Source organism: Chenopodium quinoa, unplaced genomic scaffold (genome assembly GCF_001683475.1).
Source record: "Chenopodium quinoa cultivar QQ74 unplaced genomic scaffold, ASM168347v1, whole genome shotgun sequence".
In the NCBI taxonomy this organism is placed as follows: domain Eukaryota; kingdom Viridiplantae; phylum Streptophyta; class Magnoliopsida; order Caryophyllales; family Amaranthaceae; genus Chenopodium; species Chenopodium quinoa.
Window position 1 is genome coordinate 1,290,736 of NW_018745461.1, and position 23,862 is coordinate 1,314,597.

Sequence of the window (23,862 nt, forward strand, 5' to 3'; positions counted from 1 at the left end):
CCGAACCGAATAGTGTATATATATATATGTATACTTCATAAGTCCAATTGGGGAAGATGTTAGAAGTGTAAAATTTTCGAACACATGTAAGTGTCTAACATTGAGAAAAAAAGAGAGAGTTGATCATTGTAAGGCTAGAGGCTACTCCTCCTATTGTCATATGATTTTGGGATGAAACCTTCTAAAACTTATAAAGTGGACGTGCGCTCTCTCTACTGGTGACGTATGTAGCCCAAACTCATACTTAACAAAAGATCTTAACCAATGCCCCTATGATAGAGTCATGACCCCTGCTATTTTATTTATTCGTCAAATCCAAAAAAACAATTGTTTTATGTATTACAATGAATATATATATATAAAATTGTATCACGGAGTAGCGGTTAAATAATTATATTTTAACAAATAAAAATGAAGATTTTAAGACTTTGCCTCTAGTACTTTTTTATTTATCAATACTCTGTCATTGATACTCCAAAATTTTTGTAACCATCTTTCCTTATATGATATTAGTTTTAAAATGTATAACAAAATCATACGCAAATTAAATATATTTCATTAATACTTTTTCTCATTTAGCTTATTATTTCGTATTATTTAAGGCTATGTATAACTTTTTTCTTTAAAAAAAATGGGGAAAAAAAGAAGTGTTTTTAAGAGAATTTCCTAGTTGACAATTACCAAGCCCAATCAAATAACGAAGGGTTTGGGCTTAGAAAAAAAAAAATGTTTTCCCAAAGAAAGCTGAAAACGTGTGTGAAATAGCTTGGGCCTACTTGGCCATTGAGATTAAGAGAGTAGTACATTTGTTAACGTTTGTTCAGTGTTTCAATGTTAATTGACACATTTTAAAGTTCCTTTTTTTTTCTAATACATTTAACCTAAACTTTTTATTTTTCTGATCAGAACTTATTCCTTAGCTTCTTAGGTGACTGATAACAAAATAGAATCGTGAGAAAAGGGTGAAAAGAACTCTCATCGGAAGAAAAATAGAACAATGAAACCGTAAGCTCTCAAATAATGATCATATTAGATAAGCAAAAATAACGTGAACTAAATCAACCTTTACCAATCGAGGAGCGAATCCTGTGTAAATTCAGTAAGGGCCTGTTCTCATACGTTAAAATTCAGTTCAGTTCAGCTCAGTTCAGCTTAGAGATGGCAATGGATCGGATTTGGATCGGGTGGAGCTTCACCCGCATCCATCCATTATCCTAATTGCTCCATCCACATCCATCCGTCATCCGCTTCACACATCATCCATATCCATCCGTCCATCATCCGCGGATGAAACGGGTGGAGCGGATGACAAAGGGATGAGTACTAAAATGAAAAAAAATACACAAAAATTTTTATTTTCGGTTATTTATATAATAATTTTTTTATTTTATTAATAAAAAAACAATAACAACATATTGTTTGAAAAATTAATTTGCAACAAAAAAAGACAAGTAACTTTCTTGCACATTTTATATTTTATTAGTAAAATTCTTTGATTAAAAATTTAATATATGTTAAACGGTGGGTGGATGGTTAGCGGGTGAAAAAAATATTATCCACATCCGATCCGATCTATCACCCGCTTCATCCGTCACCTGCTTCTCATCCATTTAATTCGGGTTTTTGTCCATTTATTTTAAGCGGGTGGAGCGGGTTAGCGGATATCCACTTAATATTGCCATCCCTAGTTCAGCTCCTAATTTCCTTCTTTTATAAAATATTCAGTTCAGTTCACTCAATGAGAAAAGGCCCTAAACTGTTATCGAGTTCTTCTTCGTTTACTCCGTAATACTTTTAAAAAACTCCGTATTTCTCTATAACAAAGGGGAAAAAAAAAATAGTGCAGCGAACACGTACTCTACTCTACCGTCGTAAACATCTACGCCGTCGCTCTTTCTAGCGTTAATTGTGAGGTTAGCTTTGATAATTGTATCATTCATCCTGTATACTGTGATTATGTTCCTAAATTAAATCAAAATTTGGTTTTTTTATGGGTTTTAATTCGATCAATATCTTTAATTGAATGCTTTACTTGATTGCTGAAAATCTTCCCATCTATGTTATTGCATTTAGTTATGAATGTGTATTTTCTTAAAATTTAGTTTTGTGTTACTCTATGGTAGAATAAATTCTCAATCTTGATTCTTGAATATACAATTTCTAATGTAGGGTTGTAATCATTTATTTACAAGAATACTCACTAATGATCATTAGTAGTCATTATATTGTCGATTATTTATTGGATGTGATTTCTCCAAATTTGTTTTGGTGATTATAACTCGTTAAACCCCGAGGTATATTTGCTAGGTGATGATGTAATGTTATGTTATGGTGATTAGGGTAATAGGGTTAATCTAGGGGTGATAATGAGACTGAGCTATTCATGAACTATTCGAGCTCGATTCGGTCAAAGCTTGATTCGTGGTGGCTCGACTCAGGTTTGGTCTCGGCTCGAGACCTTAACGAGCCAAGCTGAGTTATGTCAAGTTGGACTCGAAAAGTTCGTGAACAAGCTCTATAATTTTTTTCATATAAAAAAATCATGTATATAAATAAGTTCGTGAACAAATTCAAACGATCACGAGCCGAGCTGACCATAGTTCGGGCTCGACTCGCCCGATTAGCACCCCTAGGTTAACGATTATGTAAGAGAAGCTAATGAGATTCTTATTAAGGAAATTGCGCGATTTATAACTTTATAAGCTAATGAGATGCTATTAAACTAAGCTCTATTACCAAAAATCAAACATTTCGAGTCAAAGAAGTGCAGCCAGAAAAATATGTTGTTGGTGCATAAGAAAGGAAAAATAATGTAAATGTCCTTGGAGGTTACGTGTAATCAAGTTACATACTTCTTGTTTTGATGTTAGAAAATTTATTACTTGTTGAAGAGGTTAGCGGAGGAGATTATGTTTGTCTAGTTGTCAACAAATATGCCAAAGGTTTTTTTACAGGCCTTTACTTTTGGTGATATTGATGCTCATATTAGTCATATGACAATGGTTCATCTAAAAGTTCGTGATTTGGGTTGATGAACAGGCCTCTGATTAACACAAAGCTTAAACTAATGATCGCTTATATTTGCATATGTTCTATAATTGCTGATTTGAGAAGAACCTTATGAATCTAGGAAGTCATATAGTTGTGTGGATTGAGGGTGGCTATACAAGTTAGCTTTATAAGAGAGAATGCTTGTGCATTGAATATAAATACAATAGCTTTGTCATATCCCTTGTTTCTGATGCTTGTAGTTATATAACTTATAAACTTGAATACTAGTACATGATTGTTAAAATGGCTGATAATGGTTTTCGCTTTGACAAATGATCATAAGTTCACATAATTTTCTTCTTTCACAACTGCTGCTATGATCACATATAGCAGCCACTCTCAGGTTTCCCCTTTGTGGGTGAAATGATTGGCCGGTGGCTTTCTTTCTGCTTCAATTTGTGTGTGTATATATACATGCTTCAAGTTTTATTGAATAGTTTCCGTCTACAGGTAATTCATCTGGACCCAATATGCTGCCCAAGGAAAATCAGGATAAGGTTCCAACTGTTCAAAAATTAGGAAGTGAAGATGACATAGAATCAAGTTTTGTTATAGTAGGAAATGAGAATGAGAAGGTTATTCAGCTGGGTGATGAACAAGCCTCTATTGAACACAAAGCTCAAAGTAAGGATCTCTTTTATTTGCATATGTTGTATTATTGCTGGTTTGTTTATGGGGTTTTCTTGATATAATATTACTTGTTTATGGTAAAGTATGTGAATGCAAATTGATGTTTATGATTGGTTAGTTTCTTTTTTAATGTCATCGTTGCTTTATTTGTGAAGAATCGTATGAAGTTTAGGAAGTCATAGTTGTGTAGATTGAGGGAGGTATTCAAGTTAGCTTTATAAAGGAGAATGCTTGTGAACTGAAGTCTGAATATAAACACAACAGCTCATATCCATGTTGCTGGTACTTGCAGTTCAAATGATCATGAATACCTGATTTTTGAAATGGCTGATAGATGTTTTCGCTTTGACAAATGATCATAAAGTTCACCTTTTTTTTCTTTTATAACTGGCGATTTCCTTCTTTCACTCAAAACTTACTCTGGCTCAATATATTGTTGTTAATATTTGGTGTTTTTAAGTGCAGGTAATATATCTCCATCTTTTATGCTGCCTAAGGGAAATCATGATAAGGCTCTTGCAATTGAGAATGCATTCCCCAAATATTTGGATTTTGCAAGAATTATCACGATAGGTGATTTAATGCTGGTTCCCACGATCAAGTTAAAGTTTGCTTTTGGCTGCCCAGGGGGGGTAAACAATCTTTTTCCTAGTGGATGGATTATGAAAGATATGGTTGCCACAGGTTTTCGCGAATCTAAGTTTTTTTCAAAAAATGTACCTTTGTCAGATGAGGACATTGATGTTACTTATTCAGTTCCTCGCAAATTCATTGATGACTTTGAAATTATTGCTGAAGGAAGTTTTAATTTTCGAGGTTCTAAATTAAACTCGGAAGAGATATATTTAGAATTTAAAAAAAAAATTAGTTGAGAAATTAGGTGTTTATCCAATGAAATATTTTGGGACCCTTTTTAAAGTTTCAGTCGCAATGCAAGACGATTTGAGTGAAATGATGTCAGGTACTTTTTTTAATTAAATACTTTGGATTGCTTTGCTTTGCTTTAATTAATTTCATTTTCCTATTACACAAAGAACTTAATACCAGTGCTTACTTGCTTGCAGTTTTGTCTCAAGAGAAGCCACCCACTATTGTTCTTAAGGGTGTGCCTTATGAGTGGTTTGCTGACCATCACTCAATGGAGAATCTTCGAGCTCTGTTTCATACTTTTGGGAGACTCAGGTATTTGAGCAATTTTGACTTTATATTCTCTTATTTTATACATTATTTGCTGCCAATGTACCCCTTCCTATGTTGAATTTCTTGTGTTAACATGAATCACACTTGGCTTATTCACTAAATTCTTGAAATTAATGATTATCTTTTTTTTTTTTTTTTTTTTTTTGGTGTTTTACACATTTTTTTTTCCCCTTAATTTATTATTGAAGGAATCTTGATATTGATGACAATAATGTCTCCATCCAATTTGAGGACCCCGAGGAGTGTTCCAAAGCATTAAAAAAATTGTGTTCTTGTTCTTTGAAAAAGGTATGTTCTTAACCTTACTAATTGCTATATAATTGCTTAGCTCAAAATATAGGGTAATTTTTTTTTTACACAAACCGGAAGCACAAATTTTATTAAGGCATCAAGTTTGCAATATTGTTACAAATGACCCCTAGTACTTCAAGAGGGTACTCTTCAAGCCAAACTCGAAACTCATTAAAAGTGAAACTTAACTTAGCTAAACAATGTGATACTTCATTACCCGATCTCCTAATGAAAGAGAAAGACACCCTTTGACAATCTCTCGAAAGCCTCTAAATATCCTTTACCAACTTGCCAAACTCGTTTGGAAGAGTAATGCCCTTCTTCATATGATGAAATAGCTTGATGTTGTCCGTTTCTAGCACAAAATATCTGAATCCTGCTTCAATTGCAACCTTGAAGCTCTGCCTCATTGCAAATGCTTCGCCCACATCAACCTCAAAGTTACCTTGAGCACACTTGCAGCAAGCCAGTACTACATCTCACACACTGTCACGCAAGATATCCCCACTCCCAAGCTTCTGCTGATCGAAGAAAGCAGCATCAGTATTGAGCTTATACACTCCATTTCCAGGGGACTTCCAAACTGACCCCATCTGAATCACAGGCTGCTTCACCACGGCCTTCTCTAATTCATCAGCATACTCACCAACAAGGCTAGCAGCTTTGTGAATGACTTCCAACTCCAGCTTCCTTTTACCTTCAAAAACCCATCCATTTTGTCTCAGCCAAACTCCCCAAGCCAAACACCAAAACATATCCCACCGGCCACCACCTAGCCTCGCTAATCTTTTCCTTCATAGCAGAACACCATTCTCTGAACCCACCATCCCATCCAAGCTTAACATCCAACCTTAGCTCCGAATATCTCCAAATCACTCCTACAGTCGGGCACAATAGCAGCATATGCAAAACTGATTCATCCTCTTCCCCACACATTTGCAGCAAAATTACTTCAAGTAGGGAGGCTGTCCTTAACACAATGCAACACAAAAAAATTCACTTTTGGCAGAATATGAGCATGCCAAATAGTCTTCCACTTGAACTCACTCCTTCCTACTGAAGTAGAAGCTCTTCCCCTCTCCTCCTCAATCATCAAGTTGTACGCACTTTTTACATTGTAATTTTCATCCTTCGAATAATGGCATGTCCAGGCATCCCCTTTATCAAAAGTGGAATAGGAATGCTGCTAATATTGACTACTTCCCTCTGGTTGAACAGCTTACTAAGCATGACCAGATTCCATCTCTTATCATCCCATAGCTCATTGACAAAATTTGGGATGTTTTCTCCTACTCCCCTCTCTGACATAATACGAAAATCAGGTAGCTTTTGTACCCATAAATTGTTCCGGATATGAATGCTGCTCTCCGACCCAACACTCTTCCTTGCCCCTTTTTCAATCACATCCTTCACACTCAAAATTGACCTCCACGTAAAGCTCGAATTAGAGGCAACTTTTGCTTCAAGAAAAGAAGAGTGAGGGCAATTCTAAAAATAGATATGAAATTTATACCTGCAAAAGCTAACCATGCAAATTCTTTGCCTTGGAGTCAGTTTTTTTTAGTTCATGCTTCATACACTTTATCATTTGCCATCCACTCCCTCTCTATGGTATTTAATGAATTACTGTGGGGTACCAGGCTACCAGATATGTTGTGTTGAAACCATTCTGTTGGTATATGCTTGAGTTTCGTCAATTGTTTTAAAGGAATCTCCCCTCTGCCCTGTGAAATAGTTGAATCTTGGAGCCTGCATGAGTTATGAAATTGAGACTTTTGAATCATTTAAATACTTTTGTTTGTGATTTTCATCGGTTTGGAATAACATTCTTGATTTTATTGTGTAGATAAATGATTCAAGGATGGTTGATTATAATCTGACATTGAAGGACTTGCCTGATTCTAGCATCGCCCAATTAATGTTGACCACCGACAACTATCCTTCTTTGGAGAAGGATGATTCTATGCCAGTTAGCAAGGAAACTTTCAAAGGGCAAGACATGCATGCTTTGATGGTTCGAATGACAGAAATTGAGAAGGAGTTGAAGTATTTGAAAGCTAAGATAGAGTCATCTTCTGCTTGTTAATCTGACGAAGCTAGTTAATCTCACTAAGTTGAAGTATTTTTGTTGTGCATGCTCCTAGATTTGTGATTACTGTTTTTGTTTTTCTAATCCGTTTATTCTTGGAACTGTGAGTAGTAGAGTATGTTTCTTGTGAATTGTGATGCAACAAATGTCTCATGCAACAAATCTTGCGGAGAACTTTTTTTTAAATTATTATGAGTGCATGACATGCAATGAAAATCAACGTAGTGAGGGGAGCTTACGTGACACGACGACGTTGTTAGAAACGCCTTTTAATATATATTAGTATAGATATATCATAATTATTTTATTGAGAAATACTTAATGAGACAACACAAATCTCCGTAAAAAAAAAAAAAAAAAAAAAAAAAAAAAAAAAAAAAAAAAAAGAACACAAATCTAATAAGACTCAATTTGATAATTTTTTTCCTTGATAGTACAAAAACGAGGTTAAAGTTCAGTTAAATTAATTAAGCATGAGATAGATACTAATAATTAAAATTTAATTCAAATCAGATTAGACTTTATTAAATTAGACCTCCTCATTTCAAGTGAAGATAACAACTCCAAAATCACAAGGTTATGAATTTGCTTGTGTGGTACATTTGTATCATCATATGGACATTTACGTGCCCACAAGTGCTTTGTAATTGTGTTTATGTGTGCACATAAGCACATAGTTACATAGTACTCCTTTTGCTCCAAAATTATTTTTTAACACAACACGAAGCAAATATATTACAGGCTTATAGCCTCAAAGAGTTGTTTACAACAAAAGCCTACCTCTGCACAGTCACTAAGGACAACAACCCAAAACAAAGGACTAGAAGCAGAGGAGAGAAACAGCAGTGTTGTGCTGATACTAACACTAAAACTAGGATCACTATCATCATAAGGATGGATAGTGGTATAAACCTTAAAGTCCTGCATATAATACATAAGATAGACAAGATTAAGCTTAAACATATAATCTAAATTACTTATCATACAACCTATATTAATAATAATAACAGATGTTGACATCCACAGCATCTGTTATTATTGCAAACAGTAAACCTAAAGTGTTCAAAATTAAATGTTCGTTAGGTAACACTAAAAGTAAGAAAAGTGAAGGAAGTATAAAATCATTTATTAAGTACATTGGAAATAGTTCCAAACCTAAAGTGTATCTTCATTCAGGGGCCTTGACCTTAAAGTACTCAAAATTTGTGAGAAAGTTGTAGATTTCTTGTGTTTAAATTAAGAGGAAGGATTTTGATTGTAGGCAGCTCTTTATTTCATTGACAAAGCTAGTGATCTTGCCTCTATTATTCTAAATGCTGAGCGTGTGATAGCGACCCAGAAGAAGATAAATACTGAAAACACGCAAATCGATTTTTTTTGTAATTTTTATGCTAAAGTTGATCTTAAATTTGATTAAATTGACCTCCAAAACCTCATTTAATAATTTTTCCCCATAAAAAAAATTGAGGCACGCAATACTAAAAGATTTTTTATAGTAATAAAATATTAGATACCATGTCTTTGTCAAAATTTTTGGTATCAAGCTTTATTTATGATATTTTGTGCACCTAATAAAAATGTTTGTGTTGTTAATTTGTTATAGCTACTAGTCAAAGTTCATGCTGCTACTTGCACCTTGTTAAAAGTTCATGTTGTTGAGGCCAATTTTGCCATGTATATATAAATATATTCTGAAAGGAGAAAAATCATTAAGAAACTTTCAGTATTCATACAAATATCTAATCTGTATAGCTAATGCTACAGTCTGCAGAGCGAAACCAGGTTCCTTCCATGGACGTGATAAATTTATCGTGCTAGTTTACACTTGCTAGTACGGTATGATGGAGGGCTTTGGCCACCCAACCAGTTCACAATAGGCAAGTTGAAAGTAACAACTTTCCTGCATACTTTTATCCAGCATACCAAGAATCAATTTTGTGCCAATGAATTATGCATAATCAGGCATCACTCTTTTAAGAAATGAAATCGGCTGTGATTCTTCAGGAACAGCTTTCTCAAAGGAGACATAGTTTTCTTCTTTATTGTAGATATGACATGTAGTCATGATCGTTTTCATCAAACGCCAATTCCATACAGCCTTATTTAGGTACTGCCATAAGCACGGAAAATGTCATTAACTACCACAGCCATAACAACCAAGATAACCAAAAACAATTATGCTAGCCTTTAAAACGATACGAAGTATATTGTAGGCAATCTTACTCCTAGAAAACCAGAGAGGCAGCAAAGAGTAAAGACCCTCGAAGAAAATCGAAGAGCCTGATTCATCAGTATTAGATGAAAGGGGAACCAAGCATAAACAAGCCTGATAAAACTCAGACAATGCATGGGATTATTGTGGCTTATGAGTAATGAGAATGATTAGCAAAATGGAGACATATATTCTTATGGAAAATTAATCAACTGTCTTTCGGAAGTACCATCAAAGCTATTAAATCTCTAAGTAATGATTAACTAAGTTTGAACTATTAATTCTAAAAAAAAAATACTTCGTAACTACTAACTGGCTATGAAAAAATACAAAACAAAGGAAATTTGCATTGCACAAGCTGCAGAAAAAATAATTAATCATCACCAAGGACTTCCCATCACACAAATCCAACACAAAAAACATACCTTTCCCCAGTTCTCATTTAGGGATTGATGAGCTGCTCGCAAATTGTAGCTTGGAATTTTAGGAGAGATATGATGAGGAATATGCACATTGATATCATGGCACAAGACCTCTATCCTGGATGTAAAAATGGAAGATGTTAGCGATTAAAACTATGAAAGATCAAGCTATAGTTTTCAATGCTAAGATGGGTTACAGAATACAATACCAACGGGGATAGTCACAATGCACAGTTCCATTAAGCTGGGCCTGTGCTGCATTCCACTCCTTTGAATCCTTAAATGGTATGTGAGGCGCTGTATGATGGACTATTGTGAAAGTACTCATCTATAAACAAAGAAGGAAATAACAATGAGCACACATAGAAGTGAAGGAAAAGAACTTCAAGAAGATCCAACAACTACCAGACAGTTTAAAGATGCAAAAGACATGATACTCATCACTCGAAAATTTTGTGTTGTAAGAAAAAAAAATAAAAAAGAAAGAAAGAGCTCTGTTACCCAAAAATGGTAGCCCAACCAAGGCATTAGCCAGAACTTGATCCATCCCACTATTCCAGTCTTATATATAATCAGGGGCCAAGCTATAACCATAAATGCGGAAACAGCAGCTATGCTTATTGTGGCACGCTTTACTTCACTCTTTCTGAACTTCTTCAAATCAAAGTGAAACCTTAACCTGCTCACATGAAGTGACGTACATATTGAATTAACTATCGTAATTTGAACATAATCTTTGGATTGCAGATGTTGATTAAATTTTTAACATCATACCAGTGAGCTACTGACATCCAAGTTCGAAGGGGGCCATAACCTAAAATTAGAGCTTTACGCAAGGCAGGGGATTCCTCTATATCTTCTTTCATGATAGGAAGCCAGGCTGTATCTTCACGCAACCTGGTTAAAAGAGCCGAATGGGCTGTCAATCCCTTTGTGAAACATGAGAAGCTAATGTCTCAAGTGGCATCATGCTTGTCTAAGCTCTATGCTGAAGCATTAAGCTGGCCTACATTATCAGATTGTAAGGCTTTCTTAAAGCATACATGCAATAATTTAATAAATATTGAATCAGCAACGGAAATCGTAAGAGGAAGCGGAAAATAATGCAAGTTATTAGGAAAGGAACAAGTGCAGCAAACTATATTGTTGGGGGGGGGGGGTCTACACTCTAGAGGAACTCTATACAAAGCTAAGTGATTACTGTTGACTGCTTACATATTAGTTTTGGCATGATGCTGATCATGCTTGAAGCGCCATGGTTCATAAGGATATATAAGCGGCATAAATGCAAGAGTCCCAACAATATCTTCAAGTAGCTTATTTTTTGAAAAGGATTTGTGAGCACAATCATGTCCAATCACAAAGAACTGAAATCAAAAGAGAAAAAAGGGATTCAAAGTCATAAAAGCAAACAATTGGCAAAGTAATGTAGGAGTTTATAGATGGAAAGATAATTTATACTGAACTTGAATAAAAGGAACATACCCCTGTGATAGCAGTGCCTGTCCATGCCCAGGCAAGAGGAAGCAAGTACCAAGGGGCTTTAGCAATCATAAATATACCCAAAGCATACGAAGTCACACTTATTAGAACTGTTCCCCATGCTTTCATGTCATTTATCTCAAACACCTAAGCAGAAATTGGATTCCCTGGAATGAGTCTACATGTTAAAACTTTAATTTCAACTTCAGAAGCAAAAAAAAGCTTTACCTTCTTAGGAAGGGAGGTAATTATGTCCCTCATTGTCACATCATCAGGAAGTGGTTCACCAATTTGCTGGAAACCATAGCTCTCTGCTAGCTGTTTGAGGTGATCCGTGTTATTGGTAGGGGGAAGTTCTGACGGTGGTGCAACAGGGATAGCAACAGCCTGCACCAAGGTTGGCTTTCTTCTCGTACCTTTCCATTGTTGGTTAAGTCTCACATGGCTTAACTTTCTTAGGCATGGTTTCTGCCATTTTATGCAAGATATACCTGCCAATAAAGCTAGCAGCGTGGATCAATAAAATTTTACTCCACAGGCATGTGACACAACCAATGTATAAAAAAGCTCAAGATGCATCAAGGCAGCTTGGAGTTTCCTGTGCTAGGGGCCCAGCGTCGGAGCAAGGTTCATATTGGACTCCACCCTTTCCCAGAATTGGAGCAAGGTTAACATTCGGGGTCACCTCTTTCCCAGAATCGCACTTTATTAATGTAATAATCCTATCAAATGTTCATTAATTGTTGTTGCTTTTGAATTGTTATGTGGGCGCATCTTTAAAATTGTGGCTTCAATCATATTGATAGGCATTCTTTATCTTGATTATGATGTGAGTTATGGAATGCATCAATCAATTAGTGAATTATTTGTGTTTCTAGGATGAACCTATGGAGGGAAGCAGAGGTATGGTCTCAATTCGTTTATGGTTTCCCGATCTCTCTCTACAAGCCTTCGTTTAATGGTTTCTCTCTCCTCCTACCACAATTTCAGAATTTTAGAAGACGGCGTTAACTTCCAAGTTAGTTTGGTACCGTTGTAGCATTTATTATCAAAAATTAAAAAACGGAGTCCAGAACACAGTGCCAATATTTTATTATTACTTTTCACAAAAGTGACTTGATATTAACAACATTCGTTTATAACAGATATCAATGGGTGTGCCTCCTGAATATTAAACTAGAATTGCCCTCAGCATTCTGAAATTCACTTGATGAAATCATATCCACAATAACCCTTGCCTAAGATTATAAAACTGGTTGTACTAACCATAACATAAACACATAAAACTCAATTAATGATACCCAAAATTAAAATGGTTTAACTTTTGTTCTCAAAGTAAGAGAGAAATATAAGTACATGAAAACATGTTCCAAATCATATACTCTCTTAGTCCAAAACATACATGAAGATGATGAAGTATATAACTTGTCAGCAGCAGGTGTCTTCTAATGTGATAATTTCAATGGTCTTTGCATTTAACACCTAATCTATGTTACTTGGACTCTTTCATTTACCTCATGTGCCCGTGTCGACACACTGACACCGACACTTGGACACTTCATTTTTAACTAAAAACAAAACTTTTTCAAGAAAATGGGCGAGTCCGATACTTGGACACTCGTGTCTAATTTGACACTTCATCCGAGTCCAAGTAACATAGCACCTAATTGTCTAATAGCCTCCATATTACCCATTACTCAAGACCAAGCCATTAAAGCACTGTACAAACAGTCAACACCTTAACGGGGCAATGTATTTCTAGATAGAGATATAACTGGTGGATAATCATTAAAAGTCTAATAACAGCATAAACTATGCTTAGTGTGGTGATGAGGGTTGCAAGCAATGGAATGAACAAAGAACCTAACTATTCAAGAAATTGTTCCTTTCATGTGCTATCCTTACAAAGTTAAACAAATTGTTCCCATTCAAGAAGGATGCCTGACCATCCATCATATGACACGGGCCTATACGACGAATTCAGTGGCATACTTTAGATTTTATTAGATTTCTTAAAAGGGAAACTTTTTTTAGGCATTTTACTTGCATTCTCTTCATAGATGTTGAGATTGTTGACCCATTTACTTAGGGTCTCTCAAAGAAGCTAAATGACATTTCTTGTTGAAACATAATTCTACATATCTATCAATTACCAGAAAATTTTGTTTTCAATCATTTCTACAACCACACAATAATAATTATTAACAACTCTAAAATCAAAAGTAATCACTATAATTAACTCCAAAACAGCAACAATCAAAATTCTACCATCAAAGTTCATAACTTTAATGAATCACAAATTCATATATTTATACACCATACAAATACAACCCAATTCATATATACAACTTCCTTCCAATGCAGCAAATTATAAGCAAGAACAAACAAAAAAACAAAAATACCCAAAAAGAAAATGATAAGAAATGAGTTACCAGCAGCATTTTTAGTCGATAAACTGGGGTTTCTGGAGATATATAATGCCAGAGAAATGTGATTGCTAGTAATAATTGCAGACTCCATTGTTATACTTCCTCTGTTATTCTCTCTTCTCTCACCTTAAAATGTTAAGGAGTGAGAAGAGAGATGAAGGGGAGAACAACGAAAGGAGGAAAATGTGAATACTTTGTTTTATTTGGTTGGTGGCGGCCCTCACTCAATCCAAATCCAAGTTGTAGCACTTCATCAACTCGAGTGGTTCTCAAATTCTGAATTATAGCCACAAGAATGTCAATTTGGCTGTCTTTATAAAAGGAAGATTTGGATTTTGGAGTTGGACTTAATATAGTGGTGTGACCCGTCTCATACAAATGACACAATAAGCGGGGTTAAATTTAGAGGTGTTACTAGGTTAGGTCACGTGACATGTACAATAACTTTCAACAACTATTTTTTAATTAACATTATATTTAATTATAAAAAATTAAATCTGGCTAAGTTATTATTAATTTGTAAAATGAATTCATTATGAAAGTCTATTATTAACAAAATAGATATTTTAAAGTGTATATGCATGTATGTATATTTAAATATATTTCTCCAACAAATTTATATCGTTTTCTTCTTCTTAACCAAATGAAAATCTTAACAACATGTATTTAGCCCGTAAATAGATTTCTTTTATGTACACTATAATTCATTTTCTCTTATGTATGTTGCATATTTTTTTTTCTCAATAATCAATTCACTTAAAATATTTTTTCATATCTTTCTTGGCAAGCTTTTCATACATGATTAAAAAAAAAATCTTTTATAAAAAATCTTTATTTTATTAATGGTAAAGTAGTATGTAACTCTACATATGTCATAAATTATGTAAATTTTTCTTATCTTTTTTCTTAAGGAAAATCTTTTGTAATCTTTTTGTAAAATTGTAAACAAATGCAACTTATGGGAAAAGAAACTTATTCATTGTTTTTTTCAAGGCTATTAGCTCAACAGTTAGAGCAATGTACAATAGCGTACATGGTGTGGGTTCAAGCCCCACATAGCCTACACTACATTACACTTGTTTATTGTTGGTTATGTCGTGTATCACCTTTGTTTGTGTACTATTGGTCGTCGTAATTTCTAATGGGCATAACGCTATCATTTTAATTAGAGTCACTCTTGTACTTAGTTAGGGTCACTTTTGTCCTTCTTTAGGGTTATTTTTGCCCTTGATTAGGGATACTTTTGTCCTTGGAGTCACTTTATCCTTTATTAGATTCACTTTTGCCCTTGATTAGAGTTACTTTTGTCCTTGAGTAGGTAACTCTATCCTTAACACTAGTTTATATGTTTATTTCGTGTGTCACCATTGTTTATTGTTAATACTTCTAATTATGAGCATAGCCCTATTGGTTAGGGTAACTTTTGAGCTTAATTAAAGTCACTTTTGTACTCATTTTGGGTCACTTTTTCTTTCAAGTAAGGTCACTTTTTCACTCGAGAAAGGGTCACTTTTTTTTTTACTTGGTTAGGGTCACTTAATCTATAATTTGAGTCACTTTTGCTCTATATTAAAGTCATTTTAATTTTTCTTCACTTTAATTAGATTCACTTTGCCCTTGATTAAAGACATTACTCAGTTAAGGTCACCTTTTTTCTCTAGTAAGGTCACTTTTTTTCGCTCTAGTAAGGTCACTTTTGCTTTGATAAGAGTCACTTTATCCTTAATCAATAAGGTTATTGTTATCTAGCTTATGGCTATGTAGGACTTGAACTCACATCATGTACAAGTAGTACAACTATTGCACATTGCTCTACCATTTGAGCTAATAGCCTCGAAATCAAACACTTGCACAAGCATTCAAAGACCATGTATACCCAAACAACCATATATAAACATTTTTATTCGAGGGAGCTCACTTTAATTAGAGTCACTTTTGTACCGAGTTAGGATAACTTTTTTCCTTCGTTAGGGTCACTTTTGCCCTTGAGTAAGGTCACTTTGGTCCTTGATTAAGGTCACTTTTGCTTTGAAATAGGGCCACTTTATCCTTAATTAGGGTAACTTTTGTTTTGATTAGGATCACTTTTGCTCTTGATTAGGGTCACTTTGGTCCATAACTAGGGTCACTTTTGCCCTTGAGTAGGGTCACTTTTGCTCTAAAATAGGGTCTATTTGGTCTTTAATTAGGGTCACTTTTGTTTTGATTAGGGTCTATTTGGTCCTTAATTAGGTCACTTTTGCCCTTGAGTAGGGTCAATTTATCCTTAATTAAGGTCACTTTTATTTAAACCAGAGTAACTTTCTTTCTTTTACATTTAGATAACTTTTATTTAATTCTAAAATAACTAGTAGAGTAACTTTTATTTATTTTTTTGGGTTTTTCTAAGCTATACCCCTCAGGTTCTTTGAATTCTCAACTGTACCCATGCTTTTTGAAAATTCCCAGCTGTACCCTCCACCTTACATTTTGTAACGTACAATAACCAATACGTTAACTCGTCGTTAGGAGTGTTGTGAACAGTTAATGACTTTAGTATAGAGGCTTTTTTTCCCGCCCAAAATTGTTAGGGTTTATATAAGGATCTTCCTTAATTCATTTCTTCTGTACTCCTTCCCTCTTCACCATTTTTCTTGTAATTAATGGCGAACTCTAGGTGTTCATTTATATCAACCAGTGAATGGGATTTTATCAGCCCCAAATGCAATTGTAGGCCTCCTTTGGATTGCAAGTTGCACGTTTCTACTTCAACAAGGAACCCTAGGAAGGCGTATTGGAGGTGCGATTTTTGCAGATTTTTCAAATGGGGGGGCCTGAAACCATGATTTGGAGAGGACAGCGTGCCCCACAAGGTGTGGGTGGTAGATCTGACATTGTTGCGATAATGGAGTTGAAGCATGAAATAGCGGATTTAAGGAAAAAAGTTACTGAGGGTGCCTTCAAATTGGGGTTGATTAAAATTGGGGTGATTATGTTTGTGTTGGCTGTTATTGTAATGAAAATGTAAAGGTTTGCTCTTTAATTGGGGTTGTTATTAGTTGATATGTATGGTATCTTGTTGACTGATCCTTTTGGCATATTAATAAACTTGAATTCTCAGTCTATATATAAATTTCTGCATTAATTTAAGTTGATACTTTGCAATTTAAGTTGATACTTTGCAAATAAAACTACACAAATGACATACTATTAAGGAACTGAAATCAGGTCATATATAATGATATAGCAAAAGTAATCAGTTCATGTTTGTGACTAAAAAACAATTACGACCCCAAAAAATAGCCTGGTTACAGGTTTACAATTTGATAGCCAAAAAATTACATGTTTTCCCAAAAAAAAAAATACAGCCTGCCTTATCCTAACAGTTCATTACATCCATCTTTGCCCAAAATACATCATTCTTGCCTCTTCAAATATAAGACTGAACTGCAGTAATTACTGAAGTGATTCAAGCCTCTTCAATATCTTGGCTTGTTTTGGAGATGTGACCCTTTGGTTGTTGACTGATGGTTGAGTGACAGATGCAACTGATGGTTGACTGACAGATGCACCTACTGGTTGGGAAGATGAACCACATTGCTGATAATGATTGTTGTTTGTTGTACCTCCATTTCCTGCATCACATCCAGCCTGAATCATCCTTTCAATTAGTGCAAAATCAAGATCATTGTTGGCCTGTGCTTGTGCTTTCTGAGCTTTCTTTCCCTTGTAGTCAGTCTTTTTTGGCATTGTCTTTCCTTGCTGTTCTGCAACCTCCCTGGCAGTAGGACCACCCTTTCAAGTTTGAGTGTTGTGTCCAAATGCTTTGCAGTTGCTGCATTGGACAGTTGCACTCCTTTTTCCTTTTCTTTGCTCCCCTTCCTCTCTCCTCCTATTTCTTGAAGGTCTTCCTATGCTTCTCTTCATTGTTGGAGGGATTAGAATAGGTACACCTTCAATGTGTGTCCATTGGTCTGGATCAGGAATAGGTGAGATGTTGCCACTATAAGCTTGTCTATACCTGGCTAAAGTGAACCAGTCACTCACATAGTTAACTGGGTCTTTTCCTTCATGTAATATGGCTTTGATTCCATGCTTACATGGGATGCCACTCAATTGCCATCTCCCACATACACATTTTCTTGCAGCAATGGAAACTGGTAGCTTAGCTCTTCCATCATGTATCTCATAATTGCCTCTGCCAGAAGGGTAAGCTTGGCAGACCCTACTATCCTTAGTCAGAACCCTCAGTCTTTGCCTAATGCTTGGACATATGCCATCTTCCCACTGGTCTGCAAGCTGCTGCCTGGTAGCATGTTTGACCATGGCTATTCTTCTCACTCCTAAAAACATAACAAAAGAACAAGTAACAAAAATAACAAGTTACATAAGAATATGCATTTGAAAGTCTCCTAAAATAAAAAGTCAAGTACAACAGTTATTACCTTCCAGTAATGTTAAAATAGGATAAGTTCTATCCACTCCAATTGTACTATTAAAACTTTCCACAAAATTATTTGTGTTCTCATCACTTTTCAAACTGGGGTCAAACTTCCATCTGGTCCACCTGTCAAGTGGTCCAACTTCTTGAAACCACTTCACTGCCCCTAACCCAGCATGCTTCTGTAATTGAATCAAAGCCTTCCTAAAAGTGTACTCAGAGTAAGCATTGGTGACTGTCCAAAAAAGCTTATGCATTAATAAGCCAGGGTAGTCTTTCTTGAAGTTTTTGCAGAGGTGTCTTGCACAATATCTCCTTGGCACCTTAGGCCACACAGCATCCAAAGATGGGTCCACTCCCTGCAAAACCAAGGCATGAAGTTAATTAAATAAACTACAACATAAACACAAGCTAAGTGTGGTTGTAAAGTGAGTGTATGTCACCTTCTGTCTATCACTCATGATAGTCCAGTCAGTTCTCCCTTCTGCTGTCAAAATTTGTTTCAAGTGGTGGAAGAACCAGGTCCAACTGGTCTTGTTTTCAGAGTCCACAACAGCTATAGCCACAGGAAAGATCTCATTGTTCCCATCTAGGGAAACAGCAGACAACAATATGCCACCATAGTTTCCTTTTAAATGACACCCATCTACACCTACTAACCCCCTGCAACCACTTATCAATCCCCTAAATTGTGCAGCAAAGCTGATAAAAATGGATGAGAATTGCAAAGCCCTCTCAGGCTCATGGATAGTTTTCCAACAGCAAAAAGCAACAGAACCTGGGTTAGCTCCCTTCAACAGCTCACAGTACTTGGGCAACTCATTGTATGATTCATCATGCCCCCCCTGTATTACCTTCATTGCTAACCCTTTCATTCTATAAAGAGTAGAGGTGGCCATAGTAAGCCCATACCTCTCCCACAACAAGGAATTTAAAGTCTTTCCCTTAATATCAGGGTTAGCTCTAATATCCTCAAGTAGTTTACTTGCAGCCCATTCACAATTGCACATGGGGTTATTAACAAGATTCAAATCACATGAATGACCTTTCCTGATCTTTTTTATAGCCCATGTGTGATTATTAGCTAACCTTGCAGCATGAATCCTCCATTTACACCTTTCATCTGCACACTCTGCAGTGTATCTGAAGTTGTCTGCCCTTCTTACAACTAAGGAAAATCCCTCCTGTATACAGAAATCTCTCAACACATCCCTAAACTGATCCTTGTCTACAAACAACTGCCAAGGCTTCAACTTAATATTACCAAACTCTGTTTCCTCAAATACTTCTCCATTCATATACAACCTATTCATGTATGACTCATCATCACAAACCCATTCATTTGTCCTAAATAGTTCCCACCCACCATCCACATAATTCTGATTCAGAAGGTCATTAATGTCACCCTCCTCATAGTCCATACTGTCATCACTTTCAGACTGTCCTTCATCAGCACCTTCAGGTTCATATTCACCATCAGAATCAGAGTCACTGATATGTAAACCACCAATACCTTCATTACCCATTTCACAATTTTCAGTTTCAACCCTTGTCCTACACCTCTTTCTAGTTGACCTTATTGACACATTCATCTCAGAAACATTGCTGGTACCTTGTGTATGAACAGGGGGCACCCACAAACCCTTCCATTTTAGTGTTGACTTAGGGACCTTTTTACCATGTGGGAATGGGACAGGCTTTAGAAGTGTGTTTTTTGAAACTGGGTTACTTTGAGACTGTAAGGTGGGAGTTTGGGACTGAATAGGGTCAGTTTGGGTCAAAGTAGAATTTGTTTGGGTCAAAACTGAAATTGGATGGTTGTTTAAAGGTTGGATGAACCTTGGGCTTCTTCTTGGGCTTGTAAAAGTTGAACTTAATTGGGATTGGGCAGGAGATTTGAGTAAGGGTGGTTCAGCTGACTTAGGAGAACTCATTCTTGGGCTTTTCCTCACTGGACTGTTAAGGGACAAATCAACATGTGGTGGGGACTCTGGTGTGTTATGAGAATCTGAAATTTGGGCCATTTTGAAAGCATTGGGCTTGGCCCTTTTAGGAGGTAGCTTAGCTAATGGGGGTTTTGATGCTCCAGGTTCAACAACATTCTCACTGGTTTTACCCAACCTAACCTTCTCAGCTAATGTCCATATGAAATTGGCTTTGTTTGAACACCCAATCCATATATATATAGTAGCTCCTTCAACTACCTCAAACATTTTCATTAGTGTTTTATCATCAGTTAATGCATGGCTTTTTTGTGCAGTACAATAACTTAGCACAGGATATTTGGGAAGTTCATACCCTCTAGAGTTAAATTTATCAACCATTTCATTAATAACATCTATAAGCAAGCACCGATCAACATCATCAACCTTAATATCAACAGTTTTACCCAGAAAATTCAATTTCAACAACCTTTCACCCATTCTGCAATTATACAAACCAATTGCAAATTAAATACGACACAATCATCTTACACAACCAGAACACATGCATTTCACAAGAATTTAAGCCCAAAACATAAGCACAAATATACAACAAAATAAATCAATCAAAACCCTAGAATTTCTACCAAAATTTAATCAAACCCTAACCCCAATTGTGTAAACTGAATTTCGGCCAAATAATCAACACATATTCAATTAAAAGAACATAATTTAAGATTACACTGACCTTATGACTCGAAAGTTTTGGTTTTTGCTTGATGAACATGAACTGCACCTACCCACTCTTCTCTTACTCTAAATTCGACCAGCTACTTCAACCTTGAAACACAATTGTAGAAACCCGATGAAAAGCGCCACCTTTGATTATGAAAATAAGTGGAAAAATCAAGGGTTTTTGGTTTTCGGATGATCGTCTCAGATGACCTAAGAACAGAGTGAGGTGAGAGTTTGATCAAGATACGAGAATTTGAAAGGGTTTTTAATTGGGTTTTTTTTTACATATTTTTTTTATAAGTTTTTTTTTTTTAATAAACGCCGTTAACCATCCCCTACATCTGTTAAGTCTAGAATACGTATTGGTTACTGTACGTTACAAAATGTGAGGTGGAGGGTACAGCTGGGAATTTTCAAAAAGCAGGGTACAGCTGAGAATTCAAGAAACCTGAGGGGTATAGCTTAGAAAAACCCTAATTTTTTTTACTGATATAAAACCCAATATCTTTCTCACATATCTCTACCTTTCCCCTGCTAGTGCTACTGCTTCAAAACCACTATAAAACCCCATCCTAAATATCATCGGATACATCAATCCGCTCCTCTACAAGTCCACCACAATCTCCACGAATTTTGTTTATAGTGAATATTTTATACTTATTATCGTATTTGTTGTGAATTGGAATTATAACGTTTAGGCCAAGTTTTAAAATTGGGAAGAAATTCTGGTTTCCTGGTATTCCGTCGTCTTGGTGTAGATGTACGGCATTAACATTTAAACACGAACAAGATGAGAGGTCCAAAAGATGTATACTGTCTCCTCTTAAGATTCCATTTGAATATAGGGAAGAAATCAAGGCTATTCATAAACAACTTACTGAAGAGGATCTTTACAACGCCTATCTACACTTAAATGCAGATCGTTTAAAAATTAAATCTCCTTTTGCATTAACAAAACGTGATCGTTTTGAGATGGGAGGTTATTTGTGGTGTTATGAAAATCATTATTCTGTCAAAGATTTTCTAAGGAGTCAGATTCCGGAATATCATCCTGATTCCACAAACAAAAAAAGTATTGAGGAAGGCAAGGGTTTTGATGTTATGTCGTTGATTTCGGGTTGTGACCTGGTCCGGACTAATGGCGAAGTGGTTCCAGTTGATAGTCTTAAGGGAAAGAACATCGCAGTTTGTTGTGTTTTTGTGCCGGTTTTCTGGCTTTCAAGTGAGGCAAGCCAGATCCAAGGGATACCGACTTCTTGTTCTAGGATTTTTGGGAAAAATAATTATGAGATAGTTATGGTGTTAAAAATGAGAAATAATTGGATTGATGATGAGGATGCATTTAACCACTTCTTATCAGGCTTCCCAGCTTCCTCCTGCCTTGCAATCCCGTTCTCTGACACGTTGCGTCGTGACTATGTATGCAAGTCCCTTGGACTTGTTTCTGACGCAATGGCTCTGCTTGTTGATACGACTCAAAAGGTTGTGTTGCACCAATCAATATTTCAAAATTATCGGGGATTTTTGGGTCTTAATAATTTGTGGGTTCCTTGGCACGAAACTCGTTTCCAGCTTGATGCACTTTTGGATTGCAAGCCCTCTGATTTTGTTTACAAGATTAGTCCTAAAGGGTTAGGTGTTGGGGTTGGGGTTGGAGACGTAGAGAAGGTGTCCATTTCGAAACTGAAAGAGAAGCTTGTGGGCTTGTACCTTTGCTATGATGGAGGCTTCATTCGGACACTCAGTCTGATTCATCAAGAATGTAAAGCTCGAAATCTGGAGTTTGAGATTGTCTTGGTCTACATACCCATCCGCAAGGATTCGAGTGTGAATCCACAGTTGTTCCAGGAGGCAATCAATTATGTGTTACACCAGCTGAATGTATCAGCTAATCATCCTCGATCCTCGTCAGAATTTTCCTGAACTCCATGGAAAACGTGTTATTGAGTTGTATGGTATGTTTGGATACCCCTTCACTCGGAAGGCTGTTGTTCTGAGATTATTGGAAGAGCTAAGTGCATTCACCTTAGAGTCTTTCCTGGTTTACGGGCCACAGGATTATATACTTCGTAGGAATATCAATAGTAATAATGTTGAGAATGTTGAGAAAGTGCCAGTGGCAGAACTGCGAGGTAAGACTGTTCTCCTTTGTTTTGAGATCGATCCTCCGATGATCTATGAGTGGTATAACCGTACTAAGAGAGCTACATATCCTGATCTAGAAGTGGTATTTGTTAACTTATCTAAACACCCGAAGGACAAGGATGATTATAAACAACTTCCAATCCCTTGGCTAACATGCCCTTTTGACCCCGAACACGTAGATTTTTTATTGCACAAGTTGAACAATTGTTGGCCTATTGCGTTTGCATTTGGTAAAGATGGCAAGATTATTTCATCAAGAGCAGAAGCCATTCTTGATTCATACGGACCTGATGGTTTTCCATGTGATGATGGCCGCCTGTGTGATGAGGTCGTTAGTGACATCAAATCTTCTTTTTATGTTGACGCCTTTGATGATGATATGTATGTATAGGTGAGCAGTACGTGGCTAATCCATTCAAACCTTAGATTTTTGGATGTTGGTTTTAGTTTTTTTTTAGAATTTATCAGATTTTTAAGCAGATGATGGGTTTCCTCTTCACTTCCATTTGCATTGTTTTTCTCTATTATATTTTCTCTATTATGTTTTTCTCTTCACTTCCATTTGGTGTGATTGGTGCTAAACTCAGTCACAACCCTATAACATAAGCACATAACCTGGTGGAGTTGCGGCTTCTGTGGTGGCAGCTGCCAGGATTAACCAAAGTAATGAGCAGCTTAGCAAATAACTCACCCCCTCTGTATGCATTTAGCAATTTACATATCTGCTGATTTAGGACTATTTCCTGTATTATTTACATTATGTATGGTTGACATATCTCTTTGCTTGTTTATGCCCTATTCTTTACGACCTTTTATTATTATATAGTTTTAGAT

At 35.9% G+C, this 23,862-nt stretch overlaps 4 protein-coding genes across 6 annotated transcripts; 2 read left to right on the forward strand and 2 right to left on the reverse strand.

The window, feature by feature from the left end:
- The first annotated feature begins 1,696 nt into the window (after nucleotides 1–1,696).
- On the forward strand, nucleotides 1,697–7,362 carry LOC110714952. 2 transcript variants are annotated; one of them, XM_021893505.1, is made up of 6 exons: nucleotides 1,735–1,913; nucleotides 3,502–3,675; nucleotides 4,147–4,642; nucleotides 4,746–4,863; nucleotides 5,070–5,169; nucleotides 7,019–7,362. In XM_021893505.1, the coding sequence occupies exons 3-6, from the start codon at nucleotides 4,573–4,575 to the stop codon at nucleotides 7,256–7,258; spliced, it is 528 nt and encodes a 175-aa protein (XP_021749197.1). In that variant the 5' UTR covers nucleotides 1,735–1,913; nucleotides 3,502–3,675; nucleotides 4,147–4,572; the 3' UTR covers nucleotides 7,259–7,362. The 2 variants fall into 2 exon arrangements, 1 of the variants encoding a protein (XP_021749197.1); XR_002510179.1 differs by lacking the exons at nucleotides 5,070–5,169; nucleotides 7,019–7,362 and having other exon boundaries at nucleotides 1,697–1,913; nucleotides 4,746–4,859.
- A 1,554-nt stretch (nucleotides 7,363–8,916) lies between these two features.
- LOC110714760 (omega-6 fatty acid desaturase, chloroplastic-like) lies at nucleotides 8,917–14,055 on the reverse strand. 2 transcript variants are annotated; one of them, XM_021893305.1, is made up of 9 exons: nucleotides 13,810–14,055; nucleotides 11,606–11,880; nucleotides 11,381–11,524; nucleotides 11,111–11,262; nucleotides 10,670–10,792; nucleotides 10,397–10,574; nucleotides 10,105–10,223; nucleotides 9,899–10,013; nucleotides 8,917–9,371 (listed from the first exon to the last, which is right to left on the reverse strand). In XM_021893305.1, the coding sequence occupies exons 1-9, from the start codon at nucleotides 13,895–13,897 to the stop codon at nucleotides 9,210–9,212; spliced, it is 1,356 nt and encodes a 451-aa protein (XP_021748997.1). In that variant the 5' UTR covers nucleotides 13,898–14,055; the 3' UTR covers nucleotides 8,917–9,209. The 2 variants fall into 2 exon arrangements, with proteins under 2 accessions (XP_021748997.1, XP_021748998.1); XM_021893306.1 differs by having other exon boundaries at nucleotides 11,606–11,868; nucleotides 13,810–14,052.
- Nucleotides 14,056–16,400: 2,345 nt separating this feature from the next.
- Nucleotides 16,401–21,356, reverse strand: LOC110714883. The gene is made up of 4 exons (XM_021893435.1): nucleotides 20,897–21,356; nucleotides 18,670–20,650; nucleotides 18,231–18,585; nucleotides 16,401–18,128 (listed from the first exon to the last, which is right to left on the reverse strand). Exons 2-4 carry the CDS (start codon nucleotides 20,647–20,649, stop codon nucleotides 17,584–17,586), a joined length of 2,880 nt encoding a protein of 959 aa, XP_021749127.1. The 5' UTR covers nucleotide 20,650; nucleotides 20,897–21,356; the 3' UTR covers nucleotides 16,401–17,583.
- Nucleotides 21,357–21,855: 499 nt separating this feature from the next.
- Nucleotides 21,856–23,419, forward strand: LOC110714818 (probable nucleoredoxin 1-2). Its single transcript, XM_021893369.1, has 2 exons — nucleotides 21,856–22,734; nucleotides 22,796–23,419. The coding sequence occupies exons 1-2, from the start codon at nucleotides 21,856–21,858 to the stop codon at nucleotides 23,417–23,419; spliced, it is 1,503 nt and encodes a 500-aa protein (XP_021749061.1).
- The last annotated feature ends 443 nt before the right edge of the window (nucleotides 23,420–23,862 follow it).